Genomic DNA, 16179 nt, shown 5'->3' on the forward strand with positions numbered 1-16179 from the left:
CAGCAAAATGTAAGGTTTTTCTTTTTACTTTCCTGAAGCAATTTTGCAAGTTACTGAGACAAAACTGTTTCAATCATTTATGTGACTGGGAGGTCAATGTTCCTGTGAACGACAAAAGGGTGCAGTGAACCTTTACTTCTCTTCCCTTGGACCCAGCTGCCTAAACAGTGCAAAAAGAGGTATGAACACAGAACAGATATGGCCTTGGCAAGGACATGGGAAAATTGGGACATGTGGTTTGGGCCAAATCTTTCTTTAGAGGAAACCATGTGAAAGCACAAACACATGTAGGAAGTCACAAGTTTAGCTGAGAGCAGAACTGGGTTTCATACTTGCAGAGTTGCCTAAGCTGCTTTTTCTGTCAGACCTAGCAATTGTCTGGGATTTCCCAGGCTTTTTTACCTCTGTCATGTAGCAGAGCAAGTCACATATCTCAGACATCCAACTGCTTTCAGAGGTGATATGGCCACAACTTGCTCCTTCTGACTGGGGGGTGCCACAACATTTACAAGGAACATCTTGCTGATGTGGTCTGCATTGTGGTGTCGGTGACAAATGTAGGTTTTCTAGGTTGAAGGAAAAAGAAACCAGGTAAACTGTCACAGTATTGATGTCAAACCGTTTATTATCATTACATATATGGGTCCTAGTTTTGGTGCACAAGCTGACATATAGCTCTAAGTGTAAGCTTTTCTGGGTGATAAAGGTGGAGATGTTATAGGCAGCAACAAAGTGAAACTGGGTATTAGGTTCTGCACAGAGACCATATGGAACCAAAATACTTGATCAGATTTTCCCATACTTGATTTTTGTATTCTGTCTTAGATTAAATTACATGTATTCTGTGTGTGAGTGAATGGAACACTTAATATTCTCTTAGGCAGAAAACATGCAGAATTTTAGGTTTCTGTTTTACCATAATTAAGAGAAACACCAAAGCACTACTGTGGCTCATGGAGGATCACACTGGGAGCGTTCCTCTCATTATGAAAAACCAACAGAACATGAAGTTCTAATGAGTGAAACAATGTAGTTTGTCAGGATCATTTAGCACAGAGTCTGGTACACCTTAAGGCTGGCTAGAGGGAAGGGTGGATGCTGGAGAGGTGATGTAGGAAAGGTTCTGCCATGAGCTGTCAGCAGCAATGAATTCTGACACCAGAGCTTAAGCTCCCCCAAATCAGAAGTCAGCAGAATCTGACAGGTTTCTTGAGTAGGAGATGGAGGTAGAACTTATATAACCTGAGGTGAAAAGCCAGTAAGTCACAAGGAAATTTCTTTCTAAGGAAATAGGGGTTGGTTCAGGTGTAAAGTATTCCCCAGTGTTATGGCTTTGTCCTTAAATCTGTTCACCAACAAAATGGCTTTGTCAGGTCAGGAAAAAAATAGAAGTGAATTGCATGAGTTTGTAGGTCAAGGGCCTGCTGCAAGGCCAACTACAGATTGCTCAATTACTTCTTCTTCTGGAAAGTTTATCCAAAGTGTTGGGCTGAATCATTTGTTTGCGGTCAAGGTACACAAGGAGAAACAGTTACTTGATATGTGTTTATTCCGTGTGATATCCTTCTTGGGATAGCAATAAAAAAGAAGCCTCCAAATTGCTATGTTCAGAGGTCTTATTGTACAAGCAAATAAAGGACAGTGGTTTATTGTACATTAACATTTGCCTGTAAATTGTACTGTGCACAAAACTATGAGAGAGCTTGTGGTTTTGGAAAGACATCCTGGCTTTATTTGCAAAGGTGATAGAGATTCTAGTTTTATAAATTCTAGCAGCAAATGGACGGGATCTGCTATTTTTTACAGTGAGGGCAACTTTATTTCCGCAGATTTGCACACATAGGAAATATTCCTTATTTTCCTTATTACAAAGCCAGCCAAAGCATCATAAATGGTTTTGTCTTGTGTCTATGGTATCAACAAGTATGGGCTTGAACATCTTTGTTCTACAGTGTTTGACATGCAACGCTGCAACATATTGAAGACAGCTTTGAAAAACCAAGTAACAGGGCAGTCTTAAATCACCTAAGCAAACAAATGCCTTATTTTCTCTGAAAGCCTAATTTTCCCATGATTGACGTAGACACATCGGTTACAAGCCAATAAATATCTGAATAATGCATATAAAGCCTTCGCTGTCAAAAAATCAGTATGAGTTATTTAAGAGCTCTGTGCAAATGCTACCTTGGATAAAGGCCCAGGAAACTTGAAAGGGTCCTTACCCCTCTTCCCCCTCACCCCCCTTCAGTCTGATAGCATTTACTGAGTCAGATTTTTCAAAGGATTGAGTAGTAACTAAACTTTGAGTGAAACAACGGCTGCATGTGTATTAAAACATCTTATTCTGAGGGAATTAAAATAGAGTATTATATTAAGTATTCTGCTCTGATGGAGGTCGTGAGAGTAGAGAAATCCTTCTCATGAGCTGCTTTTATCTTTTAGATCACATGAATGAAAGTATGCATCTTAACTGCATATCAGCAGTCCTGATTTCCTGGAAATTGTGGTTTCCAAACAGATGGCCTCAGAGATAAACATGTGCTGCATTTACTACTTGAACTGAACACTTTGGCAAAAAAGGTATTTCATTTGTGAAGGGCACTTTAAATTTAGCAAGCCAGATCGATTATTCCCTGAATTGAGTAAGACACCTTGGATGAAACCCCTGGTGGGCTCTAAGTTTTATGGAAGCAGTTTAACTCATTTTACTGCTACTGTGCAAAAGGCTCGTAACACTTTATCTCACTGAAGAAAAAGAAATCCAAACCGAAATCAATATTTTCAGACCCACCATATATCTGTGACATCCTGAGAGTTAAAAATGGAAATATTTGTTAAGTGCAGGACTTCTGACAGGCATGGGTCCTGTAAGCCTGCTTTTGCTGTAGTCACATAGTCAGCTGAACATTACTAAGGAAGTTTCTCCACATCATTCATTGAGGAGCTGGGAAGGGAAATATTCCTGCTGACTCATGCTTATTACTATTTTCCTCGCTCCACCTCTCGTCTTTTTGGCTCCTCCTCTCCTCTCTTGCTGCTGGTTGCTACTATATTTAAACAGCTGTCTTAGAGCAGAGAGAGGATTCCAGGCTTGTAGTTTGGTTGGCTCTCCTGTCTGTACAATCACTTTCATAAAGATCCCACCTCTCATCAGACCTGCTGCTAAAGGTAAGAAGGCTCGAAATAAGTACAGAGAGCTCTGTCTGGTGTACCCTAACATCAGTTTCTGAGTATCACAGGGGTGATTTTAGAAAGGTGTTATTACATACCACAAAGTAGAATTTTTCTCCACAAAGTTTAACTGTGTTTGGGGGGTAACTGTCCTGACATGTAAGAGTGATGATGCAAGGAGAGAGCAACTTCTGAAACTTGTAGGGAAGTATAAAATGTAAAAGCTGTCAAGATCTCTGCTTTTTTTAAAAAAGTGATATATAATTAAATATTAAACTGGTGAAACAAGTGAGTTGATAATGAAATTAAGCTGAAGAAAACTATTGTTGCATCTGTGTTAGAATTGTTCTTTAAAACTGAGTGTTGTGGCACCTCTTTTAATCTGCTCCAGTGTTTATACCTCAACTGCATTGCTCTCTTGAACTCTCCCCATGAGCTGTTCAGGCCACACTTGGTGATCCTTACTTTAGCAAAACCTCATGGCTGTTACAGGGAGAGCTATCTGCACATGGTTGATGTAACCCGGCTTTTTATTTCTCCAACGATCACAAAGTGTCCTTGTCTTGCTAAATTTATCTTTGCTTTTTCATTTGCTCACTTAAAACCTGTTTCAGCCTTGCAGCCTGGAACTAGTAAGAGCCCCACTGACTGAGTTTGTGAGTTATAGTCCCTTTAGACGTGAGGCTATGTCAGGAAGGTATGCAGAGCTTGGCCCAGAATGAGCTGGGTGCTTTTCAGCCAGAAACAATTATGTAACATCACACAGACACTGGAATGCTTTAGAAGCAGCAAGAAGCCAAGTTGTGAAACTCGCTGCATTCTCCCAAATGAAGGGAAGGAAAGGGACATCCATTTAAAATAGGAAGCTCAAAGCAGGAGCCAAACTCAGTGTCACTAAGCTGACTAAGTGTGAGTGCCCAGCAGCCTACACTACGTAAAAGGAGGGTGAGAAGAGCAGTTTTAAGTCTCATGCTATCTCGGGCTTTCTTCCTGGTGCTAAGTAGTGCAGTATAGATTTGCAATTAACTTCAGTGTCCTGTTGCTTTCCAATAGCCTCTGCAAGAATGGTCTTTCCCCTGCTACACTGTATTATCTGCCCAGGTTTTGAGGTCTAGGAGTCTAAGACTGGGAAAAAAAAAAAAGTAATTAAAATAATCCACCTTAGTGTCTAATGGCAGGAAAGGTGAATATTTGGCCTGAAACTAAAATACCTGAGATGCTCTGAGCTCAGTTTTACCCAAGAAGTCAGTCAAACCTTTACCCTACAGGATGGGGATAGTTATAAACAGGTTCAGCACCTGATTCACTTTCTACTTCAAAAGAAGAATTAGTAACTATGAATTATAGAGATGGCAGCTGTAGGATGTGAAAGGGACTTCTTCCATTTGTAGAGAGATGCTAGGATGGTTAATCTTGTGTTGATAGAATTGTTAGTGTCAAATCATCAGGAAACAAAGCGTGTAGCACTAAAAGGTCATTAGGGGTTTTGTGAACCCAGGCTCTGAATAAATCCATGGTTAAAAATGGTCACATATATGCACAGATCCAGTAATTTCATCGGACTAACAATTGTGCTCCTCTAGCTATTAAGGATTCGTTTCATTCCAGAAAATGCTTCTCTTTCTTGTGTCAAAAGGTACAGAATGGAGGGGGAGGGTGAAAGGAGGAGGGAGTTATCAGTGTGCTGGCGGCCGCTGGCTCTGTGCTTTATCAGGGTGGAGAAGGGTGGCACAGTACAATGGCCAGGAGCCAAGGCAACCTTCCTCTAAAGTAAACAGAACTGCCAGCCTGCCTTCTCCTGGCTTGTGCCTTTTTTTGTCCCCATCAGGCTCCCCCAGAAAAATGCTGGCATACCACGTCATGACTCTGTGCTCACGCCTTACAAACGGGCTTGCAGGCTCCTTATTTATGTGCTGGCCCTGCTGCTGCCCTGGAACTGCTGCCATGTGCTCTGTAGGGCTGGTTCAGCAGTCAGAAAATCCCACGGGTGTTGCTGGGTTACCACTGTCTACAGAGTGCGTGCAGTTTTTCCATGCATGCTGCTGCAGGGAGCTATGGAGCAGAAACCTGGAAGATTGCTTCCAGAGATCTTGCTTTCCTCTTCCAGGTTCCCAGTAGTTTCACAGAAGTAAGATGTGTACTCTGTGTTAGGAAAAATTATTTAGAACTTCTCTTCTTGTGTAATACAATCGTGGAGAGGGGGTTATTTGTTATCGTGGAGAAGAAACTTCTGCTAACCTCAGCTAGATACTGTAGTTAACTGGTTTGAGGGGAACAGTGTCCTGTTCCTTTGGTGTCTCTGGCAGTCCCAGGTGCTAGTGCTGAATTCTACCAATTGCAGCTCTGGAGCTTTGTGGGAAGGAGTTATTTGGGGGAAAACTTCCAGCACAGTCTGCTGAAGGTGATGCAGGTTTTGGTTAATGTGGCAGAACCTACCCAAAAGTCTAGGGAGATCTTTGGTGCCTCCACAGCTTCCAGGGCTGTGGGGATGACATAAGGGGAGTTCATCTTCTGTAGTGAATGCAACTACCTTTGAGTTTCAGTTAAATTGGGAACATAAGTTTCGTTGAGATCCAGCTCTCTTCAAAGCTAGATGCTTCAAAATACTTAAATTAGCACAACTATAATGTCTTTTAAGTGGTTCATGCCCTGTCAGGCAAAATGCATGAGAGTCTTAGACTAATGTCTAGTTAAGTGGTAACAGGCAACCAAGAAGTGTTATTAAACTGTGATCCAAAGATCTGGACAAGGCTGCTAGTTTTGAATTCATCTGGTGAGCCTTATGTGATGAATCCAGTCCTCTTGGAATTGAGCTGTTGGGCCCAGTCATGGCAGTACATGGGTGAGTATGAGAACTGCCACATCCTTGCAGGCAAATGCACTCACAACACTCCTGCTGGAGCCTGGAATTTGCAAACTGTAAACTCACTGGTGGTTTCCTGGCTGCCCATTCAGTCATCAGGGTCCTACGCTTTGCTGGAGCTGCTGTGACGTAAATGTCAGGCTTAAAGAGGGACATTACACTAGTAGGAAGACATTTGCTGCAATACCTGTGTCAAAGGCAGTGATGTGCCAGGCCTTATGGAAGTGTGTACTGCCCTTGCCAAAGATCTCTCTGCACTTGGAAAGGGTGTGGAGAGCATGCCCTACAGGACAAAGTTGTGCCATTCAGTGGATTTTTGCTTAGCTTTCCAAAATGAGAATAAGGTTTTCATAGAAGAGAGTATTTTCTGTAAAATAACTTAAAAGCTTAAGCTGAATTTCAGAAATCTCATGTTTATTGTGGTAAAAATAACTTCTCCAGGTTAGTGACAGTAGAGTTGAATTCCATGGAAAACTAAAGAAGGCATGGTTTGATGTGGTAGGATTCCTGCAGGAATGACAAAAACATTCACTGTTCATTGGATGTCTGCATAATGATTAGATTAGTTTTGTAGATTCCACTCTAATGAAACCTTAGTCTCCAAGATAATTATGATGCATATTTTGTTCAAAGACTTGTTATTTACTTGTTCAGACCTAGAACTCTCCATTTTCTGGAAAATTAAGAAAGAAGGTTCCAAACTAAACTAGCACTTCTCAAAAAACCCTAAGTGGTAGAATGGTGCCTATTTGAAAATGCAGCCAGGAGATTTCCAGCCTTTGGGCAGAAGTCTTGAGTCAGGTTTACTTTACTTATCAGTAAATGCACAAGTTACTTTAAAACGTGTTTGTGATAACGACACAATTTTCTACAGAGTATGGTCAGAAGTGAAGTTTTTATTAACAAGCTGCAACATTTCATTTAATGTAGTCAGAGGGTTACTAAAATTGCTGGAATTCATGTCTGAAAAAGAAAGGTAACTCTTCTCTCCCTCTTCTGTGGTGCATAATCGAGAATCATCCTTTGATTTTGAGGTCAGGATAAGAAAAAGATAAGGAGGTCTGTCCTGAGTGTGGAAGTGTAATGTGACAGTCTGCAGTGCAAGGGTAATACTTCAGCCTGAGTTTGTGATCTGGAGAAAATCTTGGAGGGTTTTTCTTGTTTGTTTGCTTGTGGTTTTTTGTCAAAAAAATGCAAATAATTCCAAACATTTTTGTCTCAGCAGGTAGATTCCAGAGTATAAATGCTTCCAGACGGGAAGATGTGTCCATTAGTGACCAGACCCTCAAATAAAAGTGGGCCCAAGACACTGCCTGTTGTGATCATAGGTAAGACTTCTCCTGCCAGCACTGCTGTGTTCTCTCCTGTTGTTTTTGCTTTGGGCTTGCTGTCTTTAACTTCTGTTCCAGTTCCACATGTTCTCACTCAAACCAGAAATCCTGACTACTGTTTCTGCACCCTTTTCTAGACAGCCAAACTTCCTATAATACTAAGACAGTATTATAACCTCTAAGAGTTGTGAGAAGTAAGGAACAAGATATTTTACAACACATACCTATTTTTAATGGTAAAATTGGTAACCTTTTGAGCATCAGTTCATCTGAGCCTGCTTTTTTGTTTGTTATTCAGATATTTGGAAAGATTTGAAACCTTTTCAGTACAGATAGTTAATCAGTTTTCTGTGATTATCTGTTGTGCTTGAATTGAAGGTAGGTTTCTGTGAGTTTTTTCACTATTATGTCTGTTTAGAAAGTTCTCCAGATACTGTTAAGGTTTCTTGAAATTTTTCACAGATTTCTTTTAAAACATGAGTGAGCTACACTGATTTTGTACAGATTTAATAGACTTATAAAATGCAGTTTTCTACCAGTTAAAAAACTCAAGTTATATAGTAACTGTCCTGCCTCCCTTGCAAGAGAGAGCTTTGCAGTGTGAGGTGATCCTTGAAGCAGAGTAATGACGTCAGTGCCTTCCCCTCTGACCAACCATGAGCTGTGCAGGTGTTGGACGTTGTTCATCTGAGCAGAGCTGGCATCCCTCCTTATCTGGCACCGAATTCAAAGCACCCGAGGGAACTGCTCCAAAGTCAGAGCACTGCATAAATCACCCCTAATCCTTGCTAACAGCAAGTTTGACAAGGATACTACTACCAGCAAGTTCTTGTCTGAGAATGACTTTGTGCTGCTCGGTTGTACAAGTCTCTAGGTGGGAAGGAGGATATTTTGGTACCTCCCAGTGCACCTGTACAGGGGCCCAGGGTGGAGATGCCACTAAAGCCTCAGAAGAAGCAGTGGGAAGATATGCACTCTGAGAAGGCTGTAGGACTGAAGCAGCCCAGCTGTTCCACTGCAGCTGGACAATACTGCATGAAGGTTCCAGCTACTTCCCCAGGCCCTGCTCCAGGGAGGCTGTGCTCCCTCAGCTGTGCTGGCAGCCTCATGGAAGCAGTTGCATTGTAAAATAGCTTGAGCCCCAGATTTCTTGTGACCATCCATGTCAAACTTAGACATGGTTCAGAATAAATCCTCTGTGTGGAGTCACTGAATGTTGTGCACTCAGGTGGTGAAGTTTAGCTTAGGTACCTCCTTGTACTTCCCAAAGCAAAGTAGTAACCTGAAATTTGTTATATTTTACTATAGCTGCAGTTTAGTTTGTTTTTAGTATCAGTTGCTGTTGGTTTTGGCCAACTTTCCTGCAAGTGGAATATTCCAAACACTGACCTGCAGCTGCTGGTCCGTGCTCAGCTCAGCAGCCTTTGTCCTCAGCTGTGACATGTACTGCCCTTCACAGAGCTCACTGTTGGCTTTACAGCCATGACCTCCCTCTTTCTGGAATCCTCAAGGATCAGCCTTTGCTCCAGTCACCCTTGCAGCTTTGGCACTGTGTCAACAGGCTGATGTCACTTGGGTTCTCCTCCCCTCTTTACCACTGCACTGTCACGGTTGTTGGTCACACAGCAGCAAAGCCTGGGCAGCCAGACATGCTAACAATTATACGGACACTATAAAATATTAAACATGCTGGAGAACAGCCGTGTGTAAACTTCCCACAGGCTACTCTCACTGGGCTTTGGAGTCACATAATCTAGTTTTTCCTCTGGCTGTTGAGTGGTCAGCAAAGGAGTTCAGCCATCCAGCAACCCGTTCAAGGTGCTGTATTCTGAGGGCTTGTCTTGGCATGGCAGAGACACTTTTTCCTTAACACACTGCAGTACCACAGTAGGGCTGGTTCCCATTTGAAAGTGTCCTCAAGACCAATTAGTCAAAGATGCTATTGCCAAATATCCCTTAAAAGATGGAATTTCTGACTGAGAAGAACTGGTTCCCCTTCAGTTCAATAGTCACTCTCTTTTCTGGCTCTTGTATCCTGTGCACAGTGAGCTACTCTGCACTGGTGTGAAATGTGCTTCCAGGAGAGCTGAGGCCCCCAGTCAGTATGTGATCAGCTTCTAAATCTCTAATCTTAGAGAAATAACTCCATTCATCACCATGCTAGAGACTTCAAGCTTCGGGTGAGGACAGCCTCTGATTTATTTAACCCTGTGTCCTTCCAGCAGGTTCTAAGGACCTTGCATTGCAAATAGGAGCAGGTGAGGTGAAGAGTAAAATGACTTCCCCAACCCCATCCATTAGGTCCGTACTGGAACAGGAAATCCCCTGTATCCATAGCAGTGTCATATCTTTCAAATTGGTCTGTATATTAGAAACACTTCTCAAAGAACTGCTCTATCTCCAGAAGTATAATTTCTTCTCCATTTTTTTTTCAGGGAATGGACCTTCAGGAATCTGTCTCTCATATTTACTGTCAGGTTACACCCCTTACTTCAAAAGACACTCTCTTCATCCTCATCCTATTCTTCAGAGGAAACTGGAAGAGGCACCAGAAGTTTCTGTTTTGGACCAGGTTTGTGTAAAGATAAGCAGTATAACATCCCAATAAAGCATCCTAGGGGTGTATCATAAGTGATTACCTTGTTTGGATTTTCAAGGGACACAGACAGAATGAGCCTTAAGCAAATTTTGCCTTGTAATCCAGATCTCCCTTGTATGAAATGCCCGCATTGCTGCTAAGATCCTCGAGGCAGCCCTTGGGCGAGAGCAGGTCTGTGTGCCAGTAAATGAGCTGCCCAAGCACACCAAGCCCATGACCAGAGATGCTGGAGTAACGAGCAGTCTGCTGCCTGGCAGTACATGCACTTTTGAGCATCTGCTCTTTTTCTCTGTAGGATTTGGAGTATCTGTCTGAAGGCTTGGAGGGACGATCCCACAGCCCTGTGGCTCTTCTGTTTGATACTCTGCTGCGTCCAGACACAGACTTTGGTGGGACAGCAGAATCTGTGCTCACTTGGTGGCATGAGCCTGACAGAGCCATCCCCCACCTGGTCCTTGGCAGAAATGCTCCTGGAGGTGCCTGGCACGTAAGTGAATTGGAGCCAGCTGGGTCTGTGTGTTGTGTAATAGCCAAATGTGTTGACTGGAGAGAGAAAAGCTCCCCTATAAAGCCAGTCAGCCGTGTTACATTTTATATATATATAGACAAGTGAAAGTTTAAAAGGAAAACAAGCATGAGAGGCCTTTATACTCCCCATCTCTTGTTCTTTCTGGAGAACATGGATGGTTTCATGCATCATGCAGATCAGAGGAAACTACTGATTTCATCATCTGGGCCACATTGAAACATGGAAAATTTGCCTTTCAGTTTTTACATTAAAAAAATTAAAGTAATTTTTCTCTGTTTCTTGTTCCAGTCTATAGAGGGCTCTATGGTTACCCTGAGCAAAGGGGAGTGGATGGGACTCCCAGATCTCCCTTTCAAAGAATGGTTAAAGCAAAAGAGAAGGTGAGATATCCATGTGTGATCATTTGCAAACATCTGGAGAATTTTAGAGAACCTGGAATGGACTTCTTGAATGTAGCTACCCATCTGTTATGGATGATTTTAGTGAGAGAAAGGACACCCTCCTACACCCCAAAACCAGTTCGTTCTACATTGAGTGATTCAGATAAAGTTACAGTGCTGCTTGGAATGTGTCCTTCTCCACACCCACTGGGGGGATGAATCCATGACCATGAGTTCTGAGCAAAGCTTGAAAGCATGGTGTAGACACATGGTCACCTGGCTTCTACTGCTGCTGCCCCTGATGACAAGTATAATCAGTTCAGCTACTGTGCATTCTCTGAGGTGCTTCTTCTCTTGACATGTGTCACAATTAATCTTAACAAGTCCAGGAGTTAAAAATTGAGTGGAAGCAAGATATTAGAGGAAGGCTTAAATAACCAACCATGTTCTTGGGGTTGGGATTTATAACGAACTATGTTCTTGGGGTTGGGATTAATGCTAGAGAAAGCTGCCTCTGTCCAACAGCTTCTGGATCTGACTGTTAGCTCTATATGTCAGGAATAGCTTTGCTGAAGTCAGGGAAACTAGATCAGTCTTCTCTGGTAGTGCCAAAATAGATGGCTGTAGGATACATTCAGTGCAAGAGGGGACAAATTCCAGTCTCTTACTTAACTGCTGCTTGACCTTTATTTGTACTTTATTACAGAGGCCTCAAAAACAATAGAGCCACTGCAGAGGACATTGCTCAATATTACCAACACTATGTGATGAAGAAAGGACTACAGAAGAATTTCAGATGTGGCACTGTTGTGACCTCTGTAAGGAAAGTCAGTGCAGAGAGCATCCCCAACCACACCGAGAAAGATCTGCTGGGGGACAGTGACTCACTCTGGAACTCTAATGAAAAAAGTACAGAGGTCTTTCAGGTGGATGGCTTTTTCAAAACTGTGGAAGGTGATAAAGAGCCCTTCTCTATCTATGCAGAGAACGTGGTTTTGGCTACAGGAACATATGACAATCCTACCTGGCTCGGGGTCAAGGGAGAAAACCTTTCCTATGTCCATCACCAGCTGTCTGCCCTAGAGGAAGCAGTGAAGAACAGCAGTGTTGGCATCGTGTCAGATCCAGTCTTGATTGTAGGTGCTGGTCTGACAGCTGCTGATGCAATTCTCTTTGCTCACCACTGCAATATTCCAGTAATCCACGTTTTTCGGAGACGAGTCACTGATCCAGGCCTTATTTTTAACCAGCTCCCCAAAATGATGTACCCTGAATACCACAAAGTCCATCAGATGATGAAAGAACAGACAGCTGCCTGTGCTGGGCCCTATGAGTGCTACATCAGCCTCCCTGAACATCACGTGCTCTCCTTTGGCAAGGACAAGAAATGCATCTTGCAAGACAAGAATGGCTGTCAGAAAGCTTATAAAATTTCCATGGCTCTTGTTCTAACTGGCTCAAACCCCAACCTCTCCTTTCTGCCAAATAATGGCATTGACTTGGCAATAGATAGTGACCAGCCAGTCAATTCAAAGAGGAATCCCATAGATGTCGATCCATTCACCTATGAATGCACTCAGGAGAAAGGGCTCTATGCTCTGGGGCCCCTAGCAGGAGATAACTTCGTACGCTTTGTGCAGGGAGGGGCTCTGGCTGCTGCCAGCTCTCTGGTAAGGAAAGCCAACAAAAATCCCCCCTAACAAAAAACCCCATCCCTGTACTCCCTGTACGTGGATGGGTTAGTGATCTTTCCATGGAGCAGCAAATCATCTGATTTGTATATCCCCAAATCTAAAGGCCGTTCCTGGTATTCTCCGAGGTTATATGGAGAGTTAGTAAGTTCTTGCTGAGTTCTTTGAGAAGATTAAGTGACCAGATACAGGGTGGGTTCCACACACGGCAGTATCTTCAATTCCTGAGAATTCAGCTCCTTTTCTGCATAGCTGTGCATGGTTACTGGGACTGAAGCTTGTGCCTGGAAAAGCAAGGGGCAAGATAGGAATTACTCTTCTATCTAAAACCCTCTGGGTGACTGAAAATTGGATTGAGGAATCAATGTTAATTATTTTCAGATAGCAGGCCCACAATACTGTGTCTGTTGGTGTCTTACAGTGTTTTGTCATCAAACAAAGCAAACTGACCTGGTTTTATTCACTCCTGTGGTTTGGCTGTATGTTCTTGTTAGGCCAGAAATCACTGCCAGGTGCTGCAGGTACCTCTTTGGCACATGGAGGGGTACTCTGCAAGTAAAAACTGACATACAAACATTCAAAACTGTATTGTCTCACTGACACCAGCAACAAGTAATATATGATTAAAAAAAAAAAAAAATCAAGAAATTCCTGGGATGGGTTCTTCTTTCTGAGAAGAAATGGTACTGATTTGCAAATACTTGGTTTGCCATCTTGCAGCTTCCTGCTTTCTAAATCCTAAACCTGTGATAGCCAAACTCATGGCAGCTGATTTAGAGACAAGCAGGAGCAACAGGTCTGTCTTGGAACTGCCCACCTACTTGTATGGGGCTTCTGCTGCATGGAGTATTCTGGAAAGGTGCAATATGTTATATACTGGGTGAATTGCTAATGTATTATGGTTTAAAAAAATAATATTATTTGTATAAGAGGGAAAGTGGCACAGTCACTTTTGGTAGCTTTATGTTATAGATATAGATATATATCTCAACTTTTTATACTGTTTTTCTAAAAGATTTTTATTGGCAGAATATCTTGTTACAGCCTTTCAGTCTGTTCTGAATGAGCTGGGGTGGATGGCAATGATACCTTATGTTGTAAGCAGCATTCTCAACAGACCTACAGGGGTTTTCATAGATTTCACAGGAAAAATTGCAGTCATAGCTGATTCAATTTTATGCAAAGACAGACTCTGCTCCTGTGCTGCACTGAAGCTCACTGACATCACAAGTCACTGAAAAAATGAGTGGGATGAGACATCCATAAATGAATTGGCCTGAAGTTGAGATGTGGGAGGGGCTTGTCTGTGATGTTACTGTATCACACTTGAATCATTTTTCTGACTGACTATTCCTGTATGAAACTTTCCAATAAAGTGATTTCAGACTTACCTTGTGTTTGTTTTAACTCTGAATCTCTGGCCCAGAGAAGACCTAATGAATGATCTGTTCATCACCATCATCTTCCTGGTGAGTACCAGGGCATGGTTTGTGCCTGCTAAATCCTTCATCCCTCTGTTCCCTAGGAGGACCCCACTGTCAATTTTCTCTCTATATATTTTGTCTCTCCAGTAGGATGAAGAACCCTTGTAAAGTGCCATGCCTGTCTCTAGTGAGGCTAAGACAGTGTCAAACCAGGCTGTTTGCCAAGAGATCTTGCATCTCTCTCCTGTTCACATGCCCTCTCCTTCTACCTGCAAAATAACCCCAGATTACAGCCTAGACCAGTCAGCCAGTTAAGACAGTTTAGATCAGAAGGGACATTTGAGGGTCTGTGGTCCAACCCCACTAAAGTTAGAAGTCGCTCAGTTAGGCCTGATTTCTCAGTGCTTTGTTGGGGAAAGCTGTGAATATTTCCAGGATAGAGATTGCACTATCAACATTTGATTGCCCCATTCAACATTTTACCACCTTTGCGGCTGAGACTTGTAGGGTATTTTCTTACCTAGTTGAACTGTCCATATTGCAGCATATCTACTGCCTCTAGGTTTGGTGACTTTGGCTTTTTTTCACTTCGCGGCTCTGACAGGAGTCTGGTTCAATGCGTTGAAATATCAATAGTCACTCTTCTCTGCAGGCTGAGACTGAAGTGCCCTCAGTATTTTGTGAACACAGAAGAATGGAGGGAATGTGTCCTTGCTCACTGGCCAGAGGGGTGGCAATGCCACCAGGGCTCTCTTTGGCAGCATTACTCTACATGAGCTGGTACTTTCCCCTGATTCTGTTATCCTAGCAATATGGGCATTCCAAAGAAAGGATAATGTGGTTCTGTGATCTTCTGCAGCTAACCTTTGCTAGAAAAAATCAGTGATCCGTGTTCACCTCTCTGAAAATGCTGGCTTTTCCTGTATCTTCCCATCTTAAAAGCAAATGAGGAGGAGAACAAAAGCCAAAGAGCATTTAAAAAAAAACAAGGAGCATTGGAGTGTGCTGGGAATAAGGTCATAAGACTGGTGTCAAGTGAAATGTTGCCCTTCCCATCACCAGGATCAAAGTCACGGTGTTCATGCTGATCATTCCTGCATCCCTCATTGCACTATGCTGAACCAATTTGCCCTGCACAGGAGATCTCCTAACTAGGTTAGCAGCCTGAGCCTCCGTCCGGGGAGCTCGCGTGTCTTTTTTAAATAACCTCCTTTCCTGCCCAGGAGGGACGAGCTAATTGCCTACCCTGTGCAGGACAGGAAAGGGAAGTGTGTTTCCACAACTGATGCTTAGAAAATATCCTACATTCTGCCCACGAGGGATGTCAAAGTAGAGGCTCTCAATAGCAGAATTGGTGGTTTAGTCATCAACTGCAGGTCCTCAGGGCAAGGCTGCGTGCTTCTAATCCAAGTTGTCATTCAGTTCTCTGTATCCAGGGAGGCAACTGTGAATTATTGTTCCAAAACAATCAGCTCTGAGAGCCAACAGATACCGGCTTTGTTACGAGTGGAATCCACCCAAGCATTATAACCTTGACCTGCAGCATGTGACAGGAGCAGGAATAAAACCAGTCTCTCCCTGGGCCCTCTGCACAGCCACGCTCTGCCTGCGATGGTGACGCGGCTCCGTGCGGTGACGCCTGAACACCTCAGCCCCGTTTCCTCCGCTGCTGCTCAGGCCAGCCCAGAGCATGCCCTGGTGAGCCAGCAGGCTATTTAACATCAGAGACCACTCTGCCTCTCTTCTGTGCCTGCAAGTCATTCAGTGTCCTCTCCCTGCTGCCCTTGGCAAACTTCCACAGCCACAGTGACCAGAGCAGGTCCATCAGGGAAGCCTCAGGCAGCTCCCTGCTCAGCTCAGTTTGGATAGAGTGGATTGGTTTTTTCATACAGAGCTCTGGCTGCAACTAAGAAGGGATGTTCATCCTGCTACAACAAGGGCTTCATGTCAGGGACTCATTTTCCCTTCTTCAGGGCTCCTCAGCCTCCTTTGGTCCCCAGTTGTATCCTTGCAGAACAAGCTCCTGAGGCCTGCTGATACTTGCCAGGAACAATGGAAAATTATGCCTTCAGAACCAAAATGAAGATTTGAAGTTTTCCAGCAAGACAAAAAACCAGAATTGTGGTTTTCTGATTTTATTGTATTTGTGAGTCCTTGCAGTCAGGGCTGATGTATTTCAAACTCACCTGTG

At 43.2% G+C, this 16179-nt stretch overlaps 1 protein-coding gene across 2 annotated transcripts; it reads left to right on the forward strand.

Moving 5' to 3' along the window:
• The first annotated feature begins 3078 nt into the window (after window positions 1-3078).
• Window positions 3079-13955, forward strand: OSGIN1 (oxidative stress induced growth inhibitor 1). 2 transcript variants are annotated; one of them, XM_066194361.1, is made up of 6 exons: window positions 3079-3168; window positions 7257-7362; window positions 9801-9937; window positions 10260-10451; window positions 10782-10873; window positions 11580-13955. In XM_066194361.1, exons 2-6 carry the CDS (start codon window positions 7278-7280, stop codon window positions 12571-12573), a joined length of 1500 nt encoding a protein of 499 aa, XP_066050458.1. In that variant the 5' UTR covers window positions 3079-3168; window positions 7257-7277; the 3' UTR covers window positions 12574-13955. The 2 variants fall into 2 exon arrangements, with proteins under 2 accessions (XP_066050458.1, XP_066050459.1); XM_066194362.1 differs by having other exon boundaries at window positions 3083-3168; window positions 7260-7362.
• The last annotated feature ends 2224 nt before the right edge of the window (window positions 13956-16179 follow it).

This window comes from Chamaea fasciata, unplaced genomic scaffold, assembly GCF_029207755.1.
Source record: "Chamaea fasciata isolate MVZ Bird 193981 ecotype frontalis unplaced genomic scaffold, bChaFas1.0.hap1 SCAF_12, whole genome shotgun sequence".
NCBI classification, from domain to species: domain Eukaryota; kingdom Metazoa; phylum Chordata; class Aves; order Passeriformes; family Sylviidae; genus Chamaea; species Chamaea fasciata.

What these genes read in the sequence shown, in the direction of transcription:
- OSGIN1 (XM_066194361.1), top strand. Translation starts at nt 7,278, where the DNA reads ATGCTTCCAGACGGGAAGATGTGTCCATTAGTGACCAGACCCTCAAAT. An exon ending in ACTGCCTGTTGTGATCATAG is followed by an intron (nt 7,363 to 9,800) that starts GTAAGACTTCTC and finishes TTTTTTTTTCAG; the next exon opens with GGAATGGACCTTCAGGAATC. An exon ending in TGGTTAAAGCAAAAGAGAAG is followed by an intron (nt 10,874 to 11,579) that starts GTGAGATATCCA and finishes ACTTTATTACAG; the next exon opens with AGGCCTCAAAAACAATAGAG.